Below are 25590 nucleotides of genomic sequence, written 5' to 3'. Positions count from 1 at the left end.
AGATGAACACAGGTTCATTTATTAAAAATTAAGTACAAGCTAGAGAGGAAGGTTATAGTAAAAAAATACAAATACTGTAATTCTAGTTACAGTGCAATTAGAAATGTGGTTAAAAGTAACTGTGAAAAAGCAAAACCAGGACATGCTACAGTCAGAACTAAAGATTTCTTTTGGAGCACAGCAAGGATTTATTTTATTTTAACACAAAACCTGTGTCTATGTGCATTCACACATTCTGGTTTTTTTTCTTGCTTTGTTTTGCCTGTTGATGTTTCTTGTCTAAAGCTTCACTTCACAGGAGGAAGCTGCAAACACTATTTCAATGGCAAAAAATAATTAGTTTCTAAAGCCCTTTACTGTTACCAGACTACTAATAAGTGTTTGATTTTCCAGAAGACAAACCATGTAGTAATTAGCACTACTTAAAAATTTAAATTTTTAATAGCACTGACTTATCAGGCTTATTTTTCAATTTAGATACCATCCTTGAAATAACTTTTGATATAAACTCTATACATAATCACATTGCATACAACTGTGGCATTTAGAAACGAATCAATTAAATTCAAGTGTTTGTGTGAGCAGAACAGGATAGCATTTAAACTTCCCAGTATTATTATATTCACATTGTCTTCATGTGAAGCCTTTGAAGAAAAGAGAAAAGGAATTCAGCTCTGATCACTGAAGGTGCACTCACTCATGTTTAATGCAGCCATTCCACCTTGAGGTGCTGCAGGGTAGACATTTGGAACGTGCGTTGTCATGAAATCTGCAATCTGCTGCAGAGCCAATAAACCTGTGGGGTTCTTCCCCTTCTTGAACTGCTCCTGGATCATGGATTCCAATTCCTCACAGAAGGCCTGGTAGGAAGACACTGCATGTTGTAATGCATGTTTAAATGAACTTCAACCTTTCATACACAGCTTCTGTTCAGCACTTGGATGGAACCATCCTACTCCTCAAGGCAGAACTACTGGGGGCATACTGCAGCTCCAAAGCATTCTCTCTGGAGCTCCAGTGAGCTGAGTCACCTGGGGGCTTTTTATGGAAATTCCAGCATTCTCTTTTCTGTCTTTGAGCCTTCTAGTATGAATTTCTGGAAGGAGGAGAATTTACAATTGACTTCAACACAAAAATGTGAAAGGAAAAGTAGCAGAACCAGAAAAGAGAATTTGTCACTGCGGCTCACAGGGAACTGAGAGCCAAGAAGGCATCCAGGAACACAGAAAACAATGAACATTAGATTTTTAAAACCTGTTTAGATGAGGAGATGTTTACATTTTCCTGGGGTTTTTTGTTTGCTTTTTAAAATACATTTTAACTTGGAAGGAAGAAAACCAGAGTTTTTATTATTGCTGATAGCTCCTGCTTTTGACAAGAATGCTGGAATTGGCACTGAAAAAGTACTGCAGTCATTAGGTCATTACTTTTTTATTAAGTGATTTATTAATATTTTCATAAATCAAATGGGTTGGCTTAATAGGAAAATTGTGAATGTACCACCACATCCCTATTCCAAGTGAAGTTATGTCATGTAATGTTTTGTATCTAAAGTCACTCACTATTTATTACAAAAGGAACAAATGCCATGAGGGAAAGTTTGTTGGTGTACTATCTGCCCAAGGGAATATCTTCAATATTAAATGTCACTCATTCATACTTCACTACTGTGCACCTTTTCAGAAAGATTATGAAAATATTTCATATGTCCAAATTCCAAAGGAAAACTGAGTACAGGACAGACCTGCCTTGTATAAGCTACTCTTAAGAGAGTTACATTGAAACAAATAAATGAAACCAGTGAAAAATGTTCTACAAGGATTGAATGGAAAATATGAAAAAATGTTGATGATTATACAGAGGATTCTAAAAGCCAGACTGAAGAGATGCTTTGTGAGTAGAGAATAAAAATTCAAACAGATAGAATGAGGAAAAAAATCAGGAAAGGCCAATAGGAAAAAACAACAAATGGATCTAAGATAACACACAATTCTCCAATCCCATACTGATAGTGAACAAAAGAGATATTAAACTTGTCACTTCAAAGATGAACCATTTCTTTTCTTACTGGGCTCTGAAGAATCATGGAGACTCTCTTCTTCTGTTCCATCATGTTAAAATCCTGGCGAAGGTCAGGTGCCATATTTCTCTCTCTCAAATATTCTGGATTATTTTCATCAACTCGATCAAAATACCTCTCTTTATGAGGGGCTGTTGTTGGAGGTGGTGAAGTCACCACCCCCACTCCAGAATCACCATTCATAGCACAGTTTTAAGGAACCTATGAAGAAGGGCAGAGAAGAGGAATAAATAAATCAAGCAAGGAAATAATTACCAAATTCATATATGTTCCTACTTTCAAAGTAATGGTTCAAATCCATCTAAAATTAGCATGTTTTCTCAAATGAGAAATCATGTTTGTGCAACTGGATCCTAATGTTCTAGAGTAGAAAAGCGATTGAAGGGTTTTAATACACAAGATCAGAAAAGTAGGCTAACATATATGAAAAGTCCAATATGCTTATAAATTTATTCATCTCAAAATTAATGAGAGCTCCCATTTAAAGTGAGGAGAAGTGTTTGGCCAGATTGCTTTTCAGAAGCATGGAAATCCTTCAAACATTCTCAGAGACAAGGACAGAAGTTCTAGACACGAGATCTAAACTCATTAATTTGGGGCTTTTGCCTTTTATTTTTTTCTTTAAAAGTTAAAGCAGATATAAGAAAAAGAATATTGCATACATCAGAAATTTAATATACTGACTGCAGCGATGATTTAACATTAATAAGAAGATTCAGCTCCACCAAAACATGCTTGGACTGCCAACACATTTCTGGATACCAAGTCAGAAATCTTGACTTTGCAACCCAAAGTATTCTTTTCACATTTATTTTTGGTCCATGCAGTAACATGCACATCAGTATGTGGTTTTGGAGTCTGGAAAGCAGAGAAGCACAGAGCCCCCAGCCCTGGCCAGGGTCCCTTTCAGTTGTGCATGTCCTGCTCAGCAGGGCCTGCACTCAGCAGGAAGGCTGAAAGCTCAGCCGCCATTGCTCACACACAGCTCCCTCCTCCGCTCCCAGCAATTCCTGTTCTGGGCACACCATCACAATCCTCATTCCAAAACGCTTCTCTGAAGAAGTCTGAAGCCTTCCACTGACAAAAAGACAGTTTAATAAAGCCACCCTCACAACACTTTGAGATTGAAGCCTCCAATTCCTGGTCATCTGATACATTAAATTACAACTAAGTAGAAAAGACTGTGTATATCTTCATGTAAGGAATTATTCATCATCTACAACTAAAATTAGTAGGGTTTTACATATGTCTATATTCTTTTGCCATTTTTAGATTTTTGTTAGGGACTTAACTTACACTGCTTCTAATTTGCTTAGTAATTCTTTTGCATGCTTATTAGCTAAAACCACTTCAGATGTGGATGCACACAGCAAAGACATGTTTACATAAATTTTGAAATGCAGATTATGGTAAACAAACTCATTGAGATGAAGAAAATTATCTACTTCAAGATTCCAGAATTAGCAGATTTCATCCTCTTTAATTCTTACATTAGGAAAGAAGTTTCAAAATTCAACTTATTTCTTATATCAGAATGAAAAACAAAAAAAACCAGTGAACTGAGAAAGCTGAACACAATGACCAAAATAAAGTATTTTTCTTGACTCTGCAGAACAGGATATTACTATGAAAATCTATGTTAGCACTTAAACACTGAATGATTTCCACCCACTGAGTTACTAAATGAACACACAAAGACACCTCTGCAACGCTTAAAATATTTCATTTTCACGTTTAGACTTCAAACATCATGGTTTATTGTTTTCTTCTCTAAAGCTCATAGGCACATCTTTATTATTTAAATTGCTCACTTTCCTTCACCCACAGAGAAATACAGGGTACAGCAAGGAGAAATAATGTTTTTATTCACAAGGGAAGCCTTTTAAGGTATTAGACCTAGGAAATTTTAAGCAAGTGAAGTTACAGCAGACACCTCTCCTTTGGCAGCTTCAGATACCTAATACACTCCTTCTAAGTTCTCCTTCTCTTCACAACCTCCAGCCTGCACCATTGGCCTCTTCCTTCCTTGAAAGTGCTTTTGAAGGCCTGCTAAAACTTTTTCCGACCTCCTGAGCTCTATCAGCCATGCTACTGCCTCTGCAGCCAGGGCTTTGTTGAAAACTGTCGGATCTCAAGATCTCAGTCCTGAGATGCTGAGCCTCCGAGACCACCTTGGGGGGCTCGGGAGTCCTGGAATGTTCCAGAAGTGTCTGGTGGCTGGACTTTGGTCCTACACAGGAGACGACAAGGATGAGGGCTTCACCGGGTGAATGGTGAAGGGATGAGTTAATTAGAGGGTGAGACACAGGGTTTAGGATTTATGTACAGGGGGGTTTAGAGGAGTAAGATGGAGGAATTGGGGTGTGTCCTGTCCTTCTTCTTCTTCCTCTTCTCCTCCATCTTCTTTGGCCACGGTGGCACCTTTCTATTGGTTATTACTGAGAGTGCATCGAGTTATAACAATAGATGGTATTGGGGAAAAATGATAAATATTGTACACGTCACAATGGGTATAAAGATAGGTGACTGCCCGGAGGGCAGCACAGTGTGCTCATGGCTGGCTGCTGAGCAGATCTCTGGTGGCTGAAAGAAAATCTTTTAGATAAACAATTAATAAACATAAAACCAGAAAGAAGAACTGAAGCCTCTTCTCGTCCTTCGATACGCGGGCTGCCCCAAGGCCACCCCGGGCCTTTCCAGGCCCCTCAAACAGCCGAGATAAACCGGACAGAAAACCAGCAATTTGCCGACTCAAATTTCATTTTTTCAGCAGTTCCTGCAAGAGCCGTTACTCTGTGCAGTAACAGCTCACTTAGCCCAAGCAAAGTCTGAGCTTCACCAGACCCTGCTTATCAAAAATTCAGGGAGTTTAGAAACAGCACAATGGCAAGTGAAGACAACCAGAACCACTCAATAGTTCACTTTGTACTGCACTCTGCTGAGCACAGCCACAAATGTGTCTCTACTGAAAAGCAAAGCATAGGAAAACAAGGCAGTTTGAGCTTACCACCAGCAGAGAACAGCTCGCTCCTGCTGGCTGAGGCATTTGATGTTCAGGCTAGGTTTAAGTGTCATGTTGTTTGTGCACGCACAATCTCATTTAAATTAAACTGTACACACATCTGCAAATGTAATTTTGCATTTAATTATTTAGACTAATTCCATCTTACTTTCAGAGTACCTAAACCTATTTCTGAATGAATGACACACATAATTACTTCAGTTTCCTACTCACATTGGTGAGAGGCTGGTCCCCAACAGCCCACAAGAGCAACATGAAATTGGGATCACAGTGTCTTGCCAAAGTTGCATTACTCCTCCATCCAAGCACACAATGGCACTCAAGAAGGCCTTGGGAAGCTATTACTTCATCACTATGTAGTGGCAATCATTTCACATGAAAATCAATGATTAACATTCAATGATGATTTAATATCTAAGGTTAAATATGTTTCACAGCTCAGTTCTGCAGACACCCAAAATTAATGTAATCCTCCCTGCAAGGTCTAATTATTAATTGTTTTAACATAACTGTAATAGTAAGTGTTTTAATAGCTGCCAGCTACTGATGTTAAAGGGATCAACTTTCAAACTGAAAGCAGACATGCTTGACAACACTTTGCAAAGCCACTGAAATGTATTTATGAGTTTCCTTGAAAAACCCTTTGGGAGTAAGGCATGATGAACTCTCCAGTAAGAGTTTCAGTAATATGAATACCAATAAATAAATAAAAGGAATCTGAACACACCATGGGGAATGGCCAGTGATTCTATAAACTGGAAGGTCACACTGCAAATCACAAGTCTGCCCAGGCAGTAAAAACACATATTAGAAAGAAAATTCAGACTGTCTTCACAGCCACAACACTTCAGCACAGACAGTTTCTTTCTGATGTAGTGCACTACAGCCCCCCAGTAAGATAAGCTGTAATGCCAGAGGACTTTCTGCCATGATAACTGTTCTATGAGAGAGCCTGTTCTAACACAAGTGTGTCAGAAAAAGCCACACCCTTAACTGAAAAAGCCACAGCGGGAAAACATAAGTGCACAGAAAACCTTGTGCCAGAAGCAGTTACTGTCACACACAGACAGACAGCAGGAACAGCACCTATTACTGTGGGAGCAGAGGAAAATTACAGCTGTGATAAAACCCAAACTGCACCTCAGAGTAACAACCAATGCCATCCATTAATACCCATGTACACACACACACCGTGCTGCTCAGTGGCACAGCAAACTCTCAGCACAACATGGGGATGAGGATGTGTGAGCAGCTGCTACAAACAGGCTGCTGCTGCTGAATCTCTCGGAGGAAACCAGGTTTATAAAATTCATGGCTCATCTACAGGTACTGAGCACATAACTGTAAATTTCATTTCTAGGTACAGCACTCAGTACCTGTAAATGAGCTATACATTTTATAAACCTGGTTGCACAATGTCTGAATTTCAGAATGTTTACCAAACATTCTGAAATTGGTATTAGTATTTCAGTTTATTTTTATTACTCAAAATCCTCTTCCTCCCCTTCTTCTTTTCTAACCCAACAGTTTCACTGAAGGATTCAACTAAGAGGAATGTTACATGGTTTTGCTACAGAATTTAGTTTAAACAGAAGTTTTAGAATAGAAAGACGATAAATTTTTTCACATTAGCATCCACAAAGAAAAAAACCCATAATTTTTAAAGCAACTTGCATTCCTCAGTACTCAGCCAATGTAAATATAGTCAAAAAAATTTAAACAGGTAAGACTGAATAATATTCAATAAAAATTGACAACAAGTAAAGGGTTCATAAAAATCTCACACTCAAATCTGAAAAATTACATACTTAAAACCCCTAAAATTGATTTGGATTGTGACCTTATTTCAGATAAAAAAACTTATTTAAAACTTTAATATTAAACTCATTTTGATACATGGATTTTGGGACAGATGTAAGTATTTACATATTTGACAGCTTATAGGCCCAGTGTCTCCAACCAAACCATCATAATGACATTGTGTGAACACTTGGGAGGATTTGAAATGCCTCACAATATGTACTCTAGCAAGGACCAGCTAACTACACTTGGTGGAAAAAAAGGTTTTGCAATCATTTAAAGGTTGGTTTTGTTTTGTAATAAGTTGTAATGGATTTTTTTGCTGCTCCACACCCTGAGGAAATTGCTTTTGACTAGAGCTGCAGTCAATGGAATTTGAGCTAAGGGCTCCCTGCCACCAAAGGACAGAGCACAGCTCTCCACACCAACACAGCTTGAAGCCTGCTGAGGCCAAATCAAAATAAAAATACACTCTGAGAAGCAGGAAGAAGGTTGTGACAAGGCGACATGGAAACATAAGACTTCTAAAAAATTCAAAATACACTGCCACTTCACAAGACAGCATGTGCAAAGGGGTTTAAGTTCAGAAGAGTTATCTGACCAAAATCTTACAAAAGCAAGTTATTTCTGAGAGAAAAAAACCCCCAAAACAAACAAAACCAAAAATCCCAAACCTGCTCTCTTGCTGGTAGCTTACAGTTTGTTTGTACAAAACAACACACAAACAGAACACCTGTATGAGACCTTGTGCCAAATCTGCAAATTAAATGAGCAGCAACTTCTCAACTGCTCATTCATTCCAGGTAGCAGCAACAAAAATCAGGGGCACTCAGTTCCAGAATATGTTGCTTTTGAGACCTGTTCTCACAATGATATTGTAATTTGGTTTGTATACATTTTTTTCTAACAGTTCTTTCCAAAAATGATCTCCACTCACACCAGAACTATGCCACTATGTCTAACAGAGGTGAAAACACATTAGACAAGAAGTTGCTGGGGAAGGGACAAGGGGGTAGCAAAACAAGTCACATTTTCTTTCCTGTTGTGCAATCAGGAGTCTTTGAGGAGTAACAGTTCCCTAAAAATCTCATGCAAGTGACAGGTCAGGCAGTGTGCAGGTAGGGGGAGGGAAGCAAGCTCTGTTTTGGATGCAAACACAATAGGACAGGGAAAAAGAAGCATAAGAGTAATTTTATAGCCCAGGAAAGGGTTGGGGGAGTGCAGAAAGCTACAGAGCTGAAATTACTTCATGGGGAAGCCGTGAGGTGACAGAAGGGAGGAAGAGGAAGAGGAAGGGAATGGGTCAGGCGGCACTGGGGTAGGGCAGAAGAAGCCCTACAGATAAATGAGCCACTGCAAATAGAGTTACAGTGAAATTTAAGTGGGTGGGAATATGACCAAGGAAGCATGGAAGCAGAATACCTATCTACAGAAAAAACGGTTTCATTATTACTTGGTGAATGCAAAAAAAAAGTATAAGATTGCCCTGCTAGCGCTTTATTCAATATTCTGATACATTTTGTATTTTTTTAAATTTCCTTTACTTTAGAATAATATTTGCCAAACTTTCTCCTTAAAAAATTAATATAATTTTATAATAGAGAAATTATTTATGATTTGCACTACAATTTCCATAACATTCAGTGACAGCATTTTGGCACCAAGGACACTGGATTTGTTCTTGCCATTTCAAATGTTTCCGACTGAACTTTTAAAAGGAAAAGTTGGCATTATCTTAGGAAGTCAAAGAACAAAGAAAGTAAATAACAACTGTACTATTCACTAGACAACGTACTCAGTATCATGAACAATTATATTATTTTTTAGCAAATGTTCCCAATCTTATGCATCTTCAGAATTTCCTCTGTTCTTTGTTTGCAAACAGGAAGAGACTATTTCATGAATAAGAACAGTTATTTCTCTTACTCTGAATGCAGGCACCAACATTTTGCTTTTTAACAGAGATAATACAAGTTAAATATGGGACTCTAAAATTTAGAGAAATCCAGCAACAAGTTTATATAACCGAAAGTATTGCATTTTATATTTGTAATATCACACTTTAGTAACTGCAACAATAGTTAAAAAAGCAAACTGTGTTAGAGAACAAGGAAACAAATCCAGACTGATTCTATTGAAATCCATAGACTGTAACCAATCCTATTTTCACCTTCTCTAAAACACTGAAATCAGAGGCAAGGCACAATGGGAAGGGAGTGATCTCAAGGTGCCAAAAGAAGCCAGGCTAAGCTGCTGTGTTAAGAGAACATTTAAGGCCCTCCATGATGACCGCACCAGGCTGCAAAACACGGTAATTGCTGTGTGGCTTTCCCAAAGCCTAAGGAAGCAGGTGGCTGGGAAAAGCCAGAGCAGCTTCAGGACAGGCAAATCATGCCAGACCAACCCGATCACCTGCAACAAAATAACAGTTGCTGTCAACAGCGGCAGAGCAGCAGATGCTGTCTAACAAACTTCAGGGAAGCCTTCGCCGCTGTTTCCCACAGAGCTCTCGCACACAAACCCGCACGACGGCGGCCGGTGGCCGGCAGAAACAGGCAGGAACCGGCCCACAGGGGGCTCTCACAAGGTGCCAGTCTGCGCGGGGGCAACCACGGCCCTGGATCCGGCTAGCTGGTGAGGGGCGAAGGCCAGGGCCCCTGCGCATCTGAAGCCAGCCCCCCTCGGCGTCTTGGCCTCGGGCTGAGCTGGGGGATAGCTCGGAGCGGCGCGGTGAGAGACGAATTAGGAGGCGACCACTTGCTGGGGGTAAACTGTCGGTTTATTACAGAAGAACCAACAAGGAGGGGAAACACCCAGCAAATGGCCCCGAACAGGGGGCAGGAGAGGGTTTTAAGGGAAAAGGGGGGAAGAAGGCAGGGAAACCCGGCTATCCAATAGAAATACATATTTGGAGGTACGAAACATAACTGATATACCAAAGTAACCAACTGTTATAAATCATAGGAGGGGCTCCGGGGCTACAGCCAACCATACCTCCCAGAGAAAAGAAAATTCTCGAAACCTGGGAGGAGAAAAGGGGTGATTGACTGAGCCCAAGGAGGAGGCACTTTCACTTTATAAGAGAAACCAGGGGAGGAGCAGTTTCATTTCTATAGCAACCTAACTGACAGGGTCCTGGGAAAGGAAGAAACCATTTAATACAGAAAATGGGGGGAGCAAACTAACAAACTTAAGAACACACCACAGCACCAGTCAGTGGTTTAACCCAGGCTGGCAGCCTGGCACGAGTGGGAATCCCCAGAAAATGATGCTGGGACCCACACTTTTCAACATCCCCACAAATACCCTGGATGACAAGAGTGAGAGCACTGTCCCCAGGTTTGCCGGTGACACCTCACTGGGCAGTGAGGTGCACGTGCCAGCAGGGAAAGGCATCTCACAGAGCAGGACAGGCTGGAACAGGGAGCTGCCAAGAGCAATGTGGAGTTTCACAGGGACAAGTGCAAGGTCCTGCAGCAGGGATGGCACCAAAGAGCCTGGCACAGGCTGGGATCCTTGGCTGAGGGGCCCTGGGGGTGCACAGCAAGAGCTGAACAGGGCTCAGCAGTGAAGCTCTGCAGCAGTGACAGCACATCAGATGCTGCCATGCACCCACAGGGACACCACCAGCAGAGATGGGAGATGTCACCATCCCCAACTACCCAGAGCTTGTCAGGCCCACCTGGAGCACTCCTGTGTGCAGCTGTGGTCTCCACAGCCCAAAAAAAGGAACAGATGGACTGGAGAGGGTGTAAATGAAAGCCATGAAGATGAGCAAGGACTGTAGATCCTAGTCTATGAGGAAAGCCTAAATGAGGAGTTAGGCCCTCTCCCTTCTCCCTGAAGAAGAAAATGCTTGCATCATCACACTTTGCCAGAATTTTAAGGCTGGCTACAAAATGGATGGAGGCTCCCTCTTCACAAGGAGCCATATGGAGAGGACACAGGGTAACAGGTGTAGTTTGCACCAGAAAAGGTTTCACTTTGATATAGGAAAGACAATTTTTACACTGAGAACAGTCACTAGAATGTTCTCACCAGGAAAATGGAATCTCCATCAACTGGAGATAGTCAAGACACAACAGGGATAATTGTTGGATAATCCCACTTAGGCTACCTTCCCCACAACAGGTTGGCTCAGATGACCCTTTTGAGATCCCTTTTTACCTGGGCTTATGTTTTATGTTCTATGATTCTTTGTAAAAGCCCACCTAAGATTAATGCCAGAATTTAGGTGGACAGATTCAGCAGGGATATTTGTTAAAGACAGCTGTCTAAATTCTGCAGAAGTTTCAGTATATATGGGTCAGAACTCATAATTCAGTCCTTGCAAACAAGAGAGAATAAAATCATTAAAACCAATTTAGAAGCTAAAATACAGAGAGGTTATTTCCTTGCTTTTAATAAAGGATTTAAAAGTCCAACAGTATCAAACTTTTAGAAACAGTAATCCCTGAGAGTGGGCACTGCAGGAAGCTGAGAATGACGCACAGGGAGGAGCAGGGCAGCACACTCTGCTGCCTTCCCCTCACTGCAGCCTGTGCTCACCATTGATACAACTTTCATGTTAAACCCTAACATGATTTATTCATTTATGATGGAAAGATCAAATTTCCAAGAGCTCATTTCAAGTTAATTAAAATGGTAAGGAGTCCAAATCTAAAAATTAAAATTATTATTTAAAAAATAAAGATTAAAAAAATCCTCTTCAAGCTGTTAACTTATATCTCCTGTTGACAAGGTACCTGGTTGCTTACCAGCCTTTTAACTTCACCTTTTCCACTCTTTTCTTTCTCCAATTTTTCTGCTAAGCAATTTATGAAAAAAACAACAGAACTGCCATTTCTAGCATCAAAAGATTTTGTGAAAAACTAACAGTTTCAAAGCTACTTATTAACTCAACATCAAAATTACCTTTCTTTCACTTCCTTGACTCAGAGACTTATCTACTAGCTCCATACGTTTCTCATACAGCAGTTCTGGAAGGGATCATTGCATAAATTCATGAAAGATTAGGGAAAGTGATAACAGAAAACAAAATGTCACACTGTTCATAAAACACAAAGCAACTCTCTAAATAAGTATCTTAAGCCACAGACACCTAAGCTTTTCTGCTGAAACTCTAAGAGTTTCACAAATGTATCACAAAATTTGCATACATATGCCAAAACAGGAATTTCACCAGTGTCTTTTGCATTTCTTCAGGCACAGAGAGCAAGTATGGATTCTGCAAGCTCATAACACATTTTTCTACTGTTTCTTGTCAGAGGAGCACCAATGGTGGTTATGGCAGTGGAGACACTTCTTCCCACTGCCTTGGTGTCTATTAGGCCCAGAAATAATGCCTTACAGTTCAGGGAAAAACATGGGCTTCAGTGTTATTGCTCAGAGCAGTCCCATGGCTTTCAGATAAATTTATTTCCTTAAATTACTGCAACACTGAGATTAAAACCTGCACTTAAAGAGCCCTCCCAAAATGAGTCCTTATAATTACACTGCCAAATACTACTGAAGCTGATTTGCCTGCAATTTTACTGCAGAAATCTGATTCCCAGTTCAAGTAAGTTTCTTGATTCTGTGGTTTTTACTTAATGATAGTGTAATATCACAAACTCATTTTAACACAGCTAATGCAAAGGAGTACAAATGGAGACAAAAATTACACCAGAAATACTCAATGCTGAAAAGGCAAAATTTGAAGGGAATTCAGGATCTGTCACAGATCACTACACAGAAATCGCCAACATTCTCCTGTGGCCAGGTGTTCCACTGTAATAGCAAAATCAAAGAAAAACAGAAGTAGAAAAATTACCCTCCCTAACTTCAAAAACCCCCCATTACTAAAATATTATTTCACCCTTTTCAATAATAGACATGAAGTATCAGAGTTCACAGAAGGCTACAAAAACAATCTGGAGAGTAGAAGTGTAACGTGCAGGACCGGTAGCTTGGCATATTCAGTGAACCAGAAAGATGAACTGGTCACAGAGGTGACAGGGCCTTTCAGGCCTGCTAACAGAATTATGGAGACATGTAACACTTGGGAGTGAATAACACACATTTGCCCTTGAACAGAGATGGAAATTTCCTAACCACATATATACAATACTACTGAAATAGTCTACTAACAAACTATTTCACATATGTACCATACTGAAATTTCCAGAAATGGAAATTTCCCAACCACATATATACAATACAATACCACTTTTATACAATACTGAGTATTGTATTTTATACAATACTCAGTATTGTATAAAAACTATTTTTTAATTTTAAAAAACTTTGTATAACCCATGTTTGAATGGATTTTAATACTTGTATAACCCATGTTTTAATACAACTTCCAGAACTCCTTCTACTACCTGTCTGCACTGAGATCGGAATCTGCTCTGAAATCTATGACCCTGCCCTTCCTTCTTCAGCTTTAGGAAAAATAAGTTCCACAGGCACAATATGTTCATGTTATTTGCAGCTTCCAATGCATTTCCAGTTTTCCAACACCTTTTTTTTTTTTATAGCACCTTCCTGTGCTGGTAGGCTGCTGACAGCTGGAGACTGAATGTCAGACTCAGAGACAGAACCAAAAATCCTCCTTAATTCTTCTCCTACGCTCAGGTCAAACTGATCAGACTTGCTGTCAGGACAGGTTTTCTGTCAGAACAGGTAGAATAACTCTTCTTATTTTTTAACTATCTTCAGTAGCACAAAATGCAAATTCCTGAATCATTCAGGAATACCTTACCCAAGAAATTTCAGCTACAAAAGTTTCAAAATACCTTAGCAGGTCTCTCTTGGCTTCTTTGATGCATTCAGCAGTTCACTCCATGGAAACTGACTTGTTCAGGTTAATGCTTTTTAAATGTTAAGTTTAACAGCCTGTATAATAAAAAAGGTTGCACTGGAAACACCATCACTCTATGCCTTATTGACAATTTTTTGAACTAAAAACACTGGTGCCAAGTATTTTTCCAGCCTGCTTTATTGGGACAATAAAATTCACCATTGATGTCACAGAGACTCAGCTACACACACTGAACAGAACTGCACGAGAGTGAGTCAAATCACTAATTTATACTTTCATCCTCTACTTGTGTAGAAAGCACCAAGACAACATAAAATTAAAATATTTTTCACACCATTAAAATTCATGGATGGTGGCAGCAGTACGAGAAACTAAATGGGTATTTATTTTTGCTATCAAGGTCACTAGTCCATACAAATAAAGAGGTTTAACCCAAATACTGCTTATTTTTAGGTTTCTGTGAACCCACATGCACTTCCCAAGCCTCACACCAAACACACCAATAAGCCACTGCCCTGAGATTTTTGAACCCAGGTCAAATCAGATCACCAGCTTTCCAAGGGCAGGCCCCAGCTTTATCCAAGAAGTAAAGCTTGGTCAGCATGTCTGACCCAAAAATGAACACTGGCCTTAAACTCAAGTTATAAAAGCTGCTAGACTTCTAATTCCAAGACTGGATTTGTAAAAAGACACAAATGAAGAAATAAGTTGCTTAAAGAAAGTCACCAATACACTGAAGCAAAATTGGATGTTCAATTTGCCAATGTAATAATCAGGTAAGAAAATGTCTGTAATTTCCATGTACAATAATCTGAACTCAGATTTTCTGAGGAAACAACACCCTTAAAGCCATGGAAGTCCCCATGTTCCCTAAGAGTACTGCACATAGCCCCAAAGCCATCTGCACTTAGCAGAGGACAATCCAGTGCTGCTTCAGAGGGATGGGCAGTGGACAGCAGTGAGAAGGAGCCAGCACCTGTGAGGGAGGGCAAGGCTTTACCTGGTCCCCTGTAAGCCGGGGGTGCCTCTGACACAGCAGCTCAGGAGGAAGAGGACACAGCACAGGCTCTGCCCACAGCAATGGCGAGGCTGCAGCCCTGCATGAGAAGCAGTTTCAGCAGAAGGCAGAAGACTCCAGAGCCCCTTTGAACACTGCACACATCAGTTTCAAGCTGGCTAAAACAAGCTGCTGTAGGTTCAGTAACAAAGTAGATAAGCAAAATGAATGAGCCCCTCCACTATGCAATGTGACCACAGTAGCACTGTTACACTTTACCCATAAGGTTTTATAATTTTTCTCATAGTATTATCTATACAGAAGTCCTTTTAAATAAAGGGGACAGGACATTCTAAAATAAGATGTGAAAATATAATTTTATTTACATGTTTGTTAGGCTTTTCAACAAGGTCATACTAGATCAGTGTCTAGGGAAAAAACAGATCTCAAAATTATACCCAATGCTATCACAAATACAAAAAAACCTGAAAAACTTGTGTTTAAAATGTAAAGTAACTATAATGCTCACCATTGTCAAAATTTCAAAAAGCACTGTGAATAACAAAAGCTCCTACAAATGACAGAACTTAAAACTCATTTTTCAGCAGGAATAGATACTTCTCTGAGACCTTAAAAATGTAAGACATTTCAGTAACTTTAAGTATTCACACCTAAAATATCAGTATCACAATGCATAAAGGATCAGCTGAATGCAGCAGTGCTCAGGCACAGCGGCCCCATTCTGGCCAGGATCCAGTTATTTTCATGGAGACTGAATAGCAAGAGATGAGATTTCTGAAGCCTGTTGGCAATGAACAGAACAATGTCATTTAACCCTTTGAATTACTCTGCAACAGTAACTTCTTCCAGAACAGCTGGATGACATTTGGTGACTTTATTTATTGACAGGGAAAAGTAGTCAGACTCTTTTTCCCTCAGTTACATACAAACAGTAAAAATATTGTCTTCGACTTGGTAAAACTACAGATTCACTCTGTGCAAGCATGAGAGCTATTTTATGGGTTTGGTTGGGTTTTTAAAATGTTCATTTAGGTTAAAAACTGAAAATCTTTCTGAATCTCTAATGAAAAATCTGTTTCCTTAGTCATTTGGACACTATCCTCTGGAACAGAAGATGTCCTGGGATAAACTCTTAAACTGATCAGATACAAAAACCTCAAACCAGATCATTTGAGATGTAAATACAATTGTAGTGACAATGTTAGAGCAAATTTAAAAGTTCTGTATTCCAAGGGTTCAAGTCAGCCATAGAATTTATCAGAGTGCTAAGGGGAATCCCTCCCTACAGTGTGAGGGTACAAACCCCACAGACAGTAACAGTGAGGGTGGCTTGCCCAAAATCCCTCTGAACTGTCTATGGCCACACAGGAACACAGGCACCAAGACTCAGCTTGTTTATCTCACCTCTAATATGGAAAAGACCACACCTAAATTAAAATTTTTCCATTTATTATTACTGGTAAGAAGTTGAAGCTGGAATGTTTAAAAAAAGTGAGTATGAAAAGATTCTGTGTGGGGTTTGATCCACAAGACATCTGAGTCTAGACCTACTGGAGTTAATAAATACAGACTGAAATTTTGGGGTGTTTGCAATCAAGAAAGTCTACTAAAACTGAAATGTTAAAATTCAAGCACATGAATTGTCAGATTTTGCTTTTCAGTTTGCTCTGATTGTGGGTTTTACGGAAGAGTTTTGAAAAAAAAATTGCAAAACTTAAATATTCTACTTCAATTTCTTCATTCACCAGAAATTATTAGACCTTAAGAACAGCTCTTTCTTAAGCTCTCATACATCCTGATTTGGAGACAAGACACTCCTATTCAAGCAAGGGCAAACAAAAAGTGCATAAGCAAATCAGTTTTGCTTTCCAGGCTGAAAAAGTATTAGTGTGTTCCTTACATACAGCAACAGTGTCACTGAAGTTAGGTTGTACAAAATGACTGCTAATTCTGTGATGGCAAGACAATCATTAACCCTGCTTGGGTTTTTCTCTGCTCCTGCTCTGAGAAACAGTTTTGGAACAAAATAAAAGTTACCTGCCTATCCATCAACAGTGATGATTAGTTTTCAGAGATTTTGACTTACACCCCCACCCTTTTGCCATTTTTACTTGAATCAGAAGTAGACTAAACCTGCCCTTTTTAAACAATAGTCCATGTTGTTGATTGATTTGTGAAGTGAGGACATCACAAATCTAAAGTATACTCTAGCAGCACTTGTTGCTACTCAAAATATTATTATGTAATAACCCCTTAGCATCAAATTTAAGAATCCCATTAATTTCTTTACATTTTTCAGGAAATGTTAATGCGGTTATAAAGACTTAGTGTGGCTGCTCCAAAAGGTTAGGAAAGCACACAAGGAAGGATGAAGAGGCTAAGTAACAGAATGTGCCAGCACCTGGAAACTGCCAAAAGGAGAAATTCAAGGTTCTTGATGAATTCATGACTGATATACCCACAACTTCAGAGATCCTACAGCACATGCCTCACAAGTAAAAACCCTGCATTATTATGAGACTGGTTAGTTGAGATTTTTGAGATGGAACTAACCTGAATATTCATTACTAGATGCATGAATTCTGCCATGTTCTTCTGGTAGGGCATCCAAGCAACTCAGAAATTGCTGCACGATTAGAGAGTGCAGGCATTGTGCTGGAACCAGCAAGTTTCATATATAAGCAGCACAAATGGTGTGGATGGGTGTGGTACCAGATCAAGCAAGAAGACAGTGAATCCAAGCACATAAATAAAGTAGAAGCTTAATATTAGAAAACTAGAGATTTCAAGCAGGCTTGAATGAGGCAGATAAAGGCAGCAGAGATGTTGAATTTTTCATTACTTTCTCCTTCATGTTCAACTTGGGTTTTTCTGAGTGACACTCCCCAGTTCTTTTCTAGCACTTCCCAGTTGTGATGGGGGAGGGAGAGAAAGATAGAAAATTACACAAATTAGGACAAAATTTATTCTCTTAACACAGTAGAATTGGACAGTTTTAAAAAGCCTATACATAAGAGGCAACAGATATCTTTGAAGCATGCAAAGCTAAGTATTAATCTTGACATAAACCTTCCATGTGAGATTTTATGCTGCACTTGCACATAAAGGCAATTTTGAAATGAGAACCTCACATATGCATTGTCGTTCTACTTCCAAACAGTCAGCTAACAGTCAGGGCTATTCAAACTCAAAAAAATTATTTTGCATAGTGCTTAACTGGATATTTGTAAATCCTTCAGGTAGCTGGAAAATTTTAGGAAAACAGTGGTTACACCATCTTTTATCCACCTCAGAGCAAACATTTCTGGAGAGTATTTAAAATACATGCCCTATACAACGGATATTAACACTGTCTTCATAGAAGTCCCAGAAGTGACAGTAAGACAAAGTTCATGTTATTGCACAGCTCCCAAAGCCAAGAGCACTCTCTTTTCCATCTCAGAATGTTCCTGATGACTTTAACCTACAGATTAAAACATATCAACTATGAATTAAAGTGTTACTAGAACCCATTTTCCTGCATTAGATTGTTCTTCTTTCCATCTTAGGAAATAGCATGTCAATAAACCCCTACAAACTCTATTTTAGGAGCAGTTTATCTGTGTTTTTCTTTTTCACAGGCAAGTGTGAATGTGCTCCCCACCCAAAAATTATGCAGTTTCCTACTTCTGGGTAAACCTCAAGGGTCATGTACACCCACATGGTAACAGATGAAACCCCATGAGAAACCCATCTTCCTGACTGTGCTCTCCCTTGTCAGGCAAGTATTACTCAACTGAACATGGCTGTATAAATTAACATCATGTAAACCCAGAATTTCTCTTCCAGCTCAGATTCTCATTGTTTCCACCTGGCAGTGGCAAAAAGATGTTATTTACTCTCCTGTGCAGGGTTTCAGAATTATATCTGGAGAGAAAAGCAGCAGTCCAGTTTCTCCAGTCACTGCAAACCACGTAACACGGTATTTATTGGCCATTTTAGTGAAGCCACTTTCAGAATCAGAACCAGCCCAGACCTGAACATTTCAGGAATCTCAGCCATTCTCACACTTTCTATTAGATCTACCTCTAAAAAAAAAAAATATGTAAAAAATAAAAAAATATGTAAAAAATAAAAATATGTAAAATAATAAAATATGTAAAAACCAGTGTTTTTACATATCAATCTTGTTATTGGTTGTCTAAAACAAACTCCACTGGCTATAATATCACCTTTCTTGTTCTTTATTCAGATCCCTATCCAAGCAACAGCAACTCTATCCACAGACAGGATGTACTCTCATCCTTCAACCTTACCACCACCAATACCTAGAAAACTTCTAAAAACACAGTACCAGTACTCCTGTTCATGTTTGACTAGTAGTGACCAGAGACTTTTCCCCACTGTGTTCTAAAAACCACACCCTGCCAGCATAGGGCTTATAATTCCAGAAACAGAAATTTAAGTTAAAAATAATGAACATCAAGGATACAAAGATGTGTCAAATCAGCTGGGAGTCAGATCCTGAATAATTCACACAGCACTAAGTACTTTCATTCCCGACCCAAGCTGTAAAATGAACTCTTTCTAGAAACCCAACTGCTGCTGTTTTATTGCCAAAATACATATGTGCAGTTCTTTCAAGTTCACTGAGAGGCTACTGGCATCAAAAATTGCAAAGCACCATGACATGTATGCAGCATTCAAAGGCAGAACTCTAAACCCAGCTTTTAAAGCGATTTCCCAAACAGCGTGCAGCTGGATTCAGGCCAGCAGCTTCTACCCATGGGAAGCCCAAGTGATCTCAACAAAACCTTAGAAATTGGTAAGCAGCTCTTCAAGGAGAGGAGCCAAACAATTGTGTCAAATGGAAACAATAATCACATGCATTAAAGCTGAACTGTGGTATTTGTTTTTACAACAGCTGTATTTTATATGTAGAAAAACCCACTCCGTAAGTCTTTCTTTCCATGCAGTCTGAGGGCACCATGCTCTCTCCAGAGCACAGTATGACTTGCACTCTTCCTTGTGGGAAGCCATCTCCACACTGGGCTGGCCACAAGGCTGTGTGCACATCTGTGTGTGTGGCCATGCTGGAGCTGCCCCACAGAGCAGGGGAGGGAACATGAAAACGAGCCCTGCCCATCCAAACCTGCAATCACATCTGCTCAGCACAAGTTCTTGCCCTCAAGGGATTTCTATAGGATCTAACACGTCCACAAACTTAAGTGCATATTAGGCCCCAAGCAACTCCCGCTTTGGCAGAGTTGTTCAGTAACAAAGCATCTAACAAAGCTTATGAAACACAACAGAAATATTTCCAAAATGCATTCTGTAGGGCCCCATGATTAATGGCATTTACTATCCCATTGTAACAGTTACCTTTCTATGCATATCCAGAAACCAGCACACTCTATGAAGTCTGTCCCAGAAGTCCCCACACAGGATATATATAATGTACATTGGCCATTCAACTTCACCTTCTTTGAAGGTAGAAATTAGAAGATCCAGATCTTACAGCTTTTCTCTTTATTTTTTAAGCAAAACAAGCCCAGCAATTCTATTGTTCAAATATAAAGCCTGATGTTTATTCAGTCAACTGCCCTGATTTCATTAGGAAGAAATTCTGTAGTGTTCTTTTTTGTATACAAGGACTTTCTGTAGCTGTCAGAGTCAAAACCATTTGGAGTTTTATAAGCAAATGTCAAAACTTTGTCTAAAGGGGCAAAAACTGTCAAACTCATACTAATGGTTTAACTCTCAAAATATCCTGATTACCTATGGGCTGTGTGCAGTTTTAAGAACAGAATAACACACACACACTTGCAGCAATGTAACAATTTATTCTTTACACCATGAAAAGTTACATATGTTCTAACATTCCAAGCATAGCTGATATAAAATGTATACTCTTATTTTGCACTGTGCTAAGCTCTTGACTGTAACAATACTTCATAGCAGAAAGTCCCATGGGCTAAGATAGAATGTGACTTTTTAAAAATGTGCAAACATAATACGTGTAAAAAAATCTTACAGAAATCCCTAGTGTAAGGCAATCCAGATTTCTAAACCTGTTTCTGACCTAACTGGATCAACATATTTTTCTATTTACTTCAGTTTTTCTCATCTGTCTTCCCAAAACTAAACCAACCTTCATTTTCTCCCCTTCATCATATTTGCTCACTATTTTACTTCCTATTAGTACCAGACACTACAGAATTCCATAAATCTATCAGCTAACAACAGACAGATTATACTTTATCTTCCCCCTTTTAGTCTCCTGAACCTCTATCAACCTTGATAAAATTCAGATGGCTTTATGAAGATATGCAATGACACACAATAGCAATATATCTCACCAGCTTAAATTATTCTTACTTATAGGTCTCTTATCAACCTTACCCCTGAACTTTCCTGATGTCATCCTTACGTTCCCTGCTCTCCTCCACTGTGGGATCTCAGCCCCTCAGGACTGAGGTGTCACCGAGACCACCCTTGGGGGGCTCGGGAGTCCTGGAATGTTCCAGAAGTGTCTGGTGGCTGGACTTTGATCCCACACAGGAGACGACACCTGTATGAGGACAGGAGGGTTTCACCGGGGTGAATGGTGAAGGGATCAGTTAATTAGAGGGTGAGACACAGGGTTTAGGATTTCTGTACAGGGGGGTTTAGAGAAGTAAGATGGAGGAATTGGGGTGTGTCCTGTCCTTCTTCTTCTTCTTCTTCTCCTCCATCTTCTGTGATGATGGTGGCACTTTCGGATTGGTCATTACTGAAAGTGCACTGGGCAATAAGAATAAATGGTATTGGGGAAAAATGATAAATATTGTACACGTAACAATGGGTATAAAGATAGGTGGCTGTCCGGAGGGCAGCACAGTGTGCTCATGGCTGGCTGCTGAGCAGAGCTCTGTCGGGCCGAAAGAAAATCTTTTAGATAAACAATTAATAAACATAAAGACCGAAAGAAGAACTGAAGCCTCTTCTCGTCCTTCGATACGCGGCTGCCCCAAGGCCACTCCGGGCCTTTCCAGGCCCCTCAAACAGCCGAAAACCGGACACTCCACGTCTCAAGCAAGCTATACAAGGCTTATCTCAAATTAACTTTCTAAAACTTTCATAACCAAAAGAGAAACTGATGGCAACAAAAGCCAAAGCAGCCATTGTGCAGTAAGTGCTCTGTGTCTCCCTGCTGTAAATCGCTGCTGTGCGGGTGCTGCAGAGCCGCCCTCCCCACAAGCCCCAGCCCAGCTGCTCCCAGGGACTCTGAGCGAAGCCAGCGAGCCCTGGCAAGGAGAAACACACACTGCTCCTTGGGAGAAGAGAGGGAAATCAGATTGGTCTGATTCATCCTCCAAAGATCAAACTGCACAGCAACATGAACCTGCCCTTTATAAAACAGTTAGCTTTTCTTTTTCTGGGAGGTACAGTGTCAACATGAAAAATTACCTCTAAGGACAGTCACTTTTTAATAAAGTGACACCAGCTAACAAGACATTATATTAAAAAAAGTTGATACGACTGTCATGAAATAAGAGACCAAAATGCCAGATCTAAACACACTGCTGAAAACACAAATTAGACATCATTCCAACACTGACTGCATCCTTTCCAGAACTAGCTATAGCATAGGCCACATCTGCAGGGAATGCTATTCTAGAGCACACAATAAATAAAAGATTATTTCAGTTTAAGACAACTGAGCAACCTCCACTTCAATTTTGACAGATAAAAGGACTAAAAAGAAAAAATGTCTAGAAATTAATATACAGCCAGCTTTCTGTATATGAATTTTTACTTTTTTTTCTTTTTAGTCCTTTTTCTTCTCTCTGATGTTTAATAGTATATTATTAGTTAACAAACATATTACCTGCTTCACTAGAAGCAGGAAACTGTTAAGTTTCCAATGTCATATGCCTTAAACAAATTAGAAGAAAAGAACTGTTTGACTTTTCAGTAATTATTTCTATTACTTCAAGGCAATAACCTATTTATTTTAATCTGGCACCTTTTTAGTTACCATGACAAATCCAATATAGTCTAATTTTAAAACATACTTCAAGAATAAAAGGCCAAGAAAACCAACTTGTACAGTTTTCTTACAGCGCACACATTAATACATTCTTTCAAAATTTATAAACAAATTCTCCTCCTTAGAAGAGCCTTGAGATGACATCTGCTAAGTCATCCATGCTCTGGAGACTCCTGACTAACAGTTGCAGACTTTGGGACTTTTCTTTTAATACATGAGACTCTCTAGTCCACACCTGTTCCACAATAAATGACAAGACAGAATGTCTAAATAATCAAACAGGTTAAATACAATTTACTCAATATTCACATAACAATGAACACTTACTGAAGCTTTAAAGTATTAACTATTATTTAACTGTCAATCACTGTTCTCCCAAAATTGTATTTAGGGATGTAACTTAGCTAACACTAACACTTGAACATGTGCAAAGTACCATTTATGTCATTGACATTATACCCATGTAATTATTTACCATTCACACTAATTACTGTGTGTAAATACAGCAGTTCAAAGGGATAAGATCTGCTTCTTAGTCTTCTACATCAGTTTTGAAAACATCAGAATACTGTTAAATTTATGAATCAAGAAAAATCATAGCACACAGAGAGGGCTAGGCACTGCTTTGGCAATTATTTAGACCAAAAAATCAACAGGAAATTCAACCAACAGCTGAAGGGAAGTCAATAAAAACGTTAAGCACAGTCAGGAAGGAACCTTTCAAACATCATTAAATTTCTAACCTGTCCTATCCAAACTACTTTCCATGCTTGAACTTCCTTCCTAAAATGAAGCTTTCTAGATGAACATTTAGAACATATAAGTAACAGAGATGGAGTAGAGAAAAATCCAAACCAGCTACTGTATTTCTGCACATATAAAAACCACATCCAGTAATACAAGCTACTGATATAGATAAAACAATTGCCCAAATGAGTGTTCACAAGTTCCCTCCTGGGTCTGAAATACCTCAGCAGGAATTAAATCATGATTGAACATGTCTTAACAATTGAATAAATTAGAAAAATATTGCAACCTCAGGCAACATAAATTTCTCAATTTTCCAATTAGTGTTCTTCTGTCAGGGAGAACACAGCAGAACCCTTTTCTTTGTCAAGTGTCCTTTACAACCATCATTTTCTAAAAGGCAGAGATATAGGACTGTCTCTCATTAGTGCAACAGCACAATGCTTTCTCAAAAAATAATATTTCAAATTTATTAGATGGCCAGTCTTAGGACAATACACAGGAACAACAGGGCAACACACAGCAACATGGTCTAGGGTGTTTCCACTACATCAACCCTTCAGCTTGCACCAATGGGAGTTATTTTTAAGCAGCTCAAAGGAGGATTTTCAGAGAAATATGAAGACAATGACATAGCTGGGCACATGCTGTGGGCAGCTCCCTTCAATCACACAGGACAGAAGCAGCAGAAAACAATACAGGATTCATTACAAAATCTATTGAACTATGCTGCATTGACTTGGGGTTTCTTAAGGCAAAACACAATACATAGGCACTAGAAAAAACACAATGTAGCATATTCTATGAAACAATATTTGACACATCCTACTTGTCTAACATTTCTCATCCCCTGATATCAGGGGATGAGAAATTTGATGAGATATTTCTATACCTCAGAGTGCAACTGGTGCACTTGTCCAGGAAAGAGAGCCCCCATGTACCCACAGGTGTCAGGGCAGTATCTGCTCAAGTTCTTGTACCATCTTTAGTTAAAGACAGGAATGTGGGAACAACAGGATATTCTGGGTCAAGCAGTTCAAATCCCAAGGTAGGGTGGAAAATGACATGACATCCCCACCCCCCCTTACATAAGCTAAGCAGCTCCACCTTAAAGACAGCCTTATTCCACCACTCCTAAGGGAAGGCTGTTGCAGACTCCTATGCCTCCGTTGCTTAGGAACCATCTTTTCTAATTTCCAGATTAGGTTTGTTCTTGGACAGTTTATACCCATTTGTTCTTACACCTCAAGCATAAAAAGCTCTTTTTATCCACCTGTGTTGTTTCACTTGTTTTTATGAAGAGCAACCTCTTCCATGATTTGTTTCCCCAGATCAAACACAACTCTGTCTGAGTTCCAGGAATTAGTCCCTGGATCTCTTTCAGTCCTTTTTACTTGATGGTGGCTTATAGGAATTATGTGCAGCTTTTGAAGTAAGCTTTCACCAGTACCAGAAAAAGTTAATATCCCTTTACTTTAAAGAAAAATATTAGCAGGGCAACAACAGTGTACTTGTTATCCTAATACTGATCTCCATTGCTAACTCTGAGAGGTCTGTCATCCTGAAGTGTTACAATTCTTTTCATGCTCTTTGATACAACTCCTTTTCCTACTGGTCACAGCTTAAGGTCTCACCTTTGTTTTTGTTCTGTGCAAAATCTTCTTCTGTACTGGTGATGCCTGACATCTGACAAAGATCATGAGATTGGCACGAGAAGTAGGAATGGATAAATGATTTAAATAAAAATTCTAAATCTCAAAACTGGTCCTGACAAATTCCACTGCTTACATAGTTCCAACACATCATCCACTGGTCATCAAGTTCTAGCCATACCTGACACACCTTGCCACCAATCAACATCAACTGCCACAAAAACATCCCTCTCATTTTTCCATGGAATCATACTGCACATTATATGGCTTCTAAGCTACAAGGGGTGAGCTCTAGCCATGTATCCTCTCCAAGAAGTCAGGGATCTCACAAAAAAGAGCTGTTAGATTTCTCTGACAAACCTTCCTCTGGTGGGAGCTGTATCACTTCATACCCTTTTCATCTTAGCTCCACACAGAACAGCTTTTCATTCTAAATTTAAACAAATCTCTGTATA

General features: G+C 39.4%; 1 protein-coding gene across 12 annotated transcripts in view; it reads right to left on the bottom strand.

Annotated features, from left to right (window-relative positions):
* Positions 1-25590, bottom strand: part of ADD1 (adducin 1) — a 65107-nt gene that overhangs the window by 29008 nt on the left and 10509 nt on the right. For all 12 annotated transcript variants that reach the window (XM_064710214.1, XM_064710216.1, XM_064710218.1 and 9 more), the window contains exons 2-3: positions 2069-2281; positions 698-860 (exon numbers count right to left, since the gene is read on the bottom strand). In XM_064710214.1, the coding sequence (XP_064566284.1) occupies positions 698-860; positions 2069-2263 (358 nt within the window). In that variant the 5' untranslated portion in view covers positions 2264-2281. The remainder of the gene's footprint in view (positions 1-697; positions 861-2068; positions 2282-25590) is intronic.

Source organism: Zonotrichia leucophrys, chromosome 4, assembly GCF_028769735.1.
Source record: "Zonotrichia leucophrys gambelii isolate GWCS_2022_RI chromosome 4, RI_Zleu_2.0, whole genome shotgun sequence".
In the NCBI taxonomy this organism is placed as follows: Eukaryota; Metazoa; Chordata; class Aves; order Passeriformes; family Passerellidae; genus Zonotrichia; species Zonotrichia leucophrys.
This window is presented reverse-complemented; position numbering and strand designations above follow the sequence as displayed.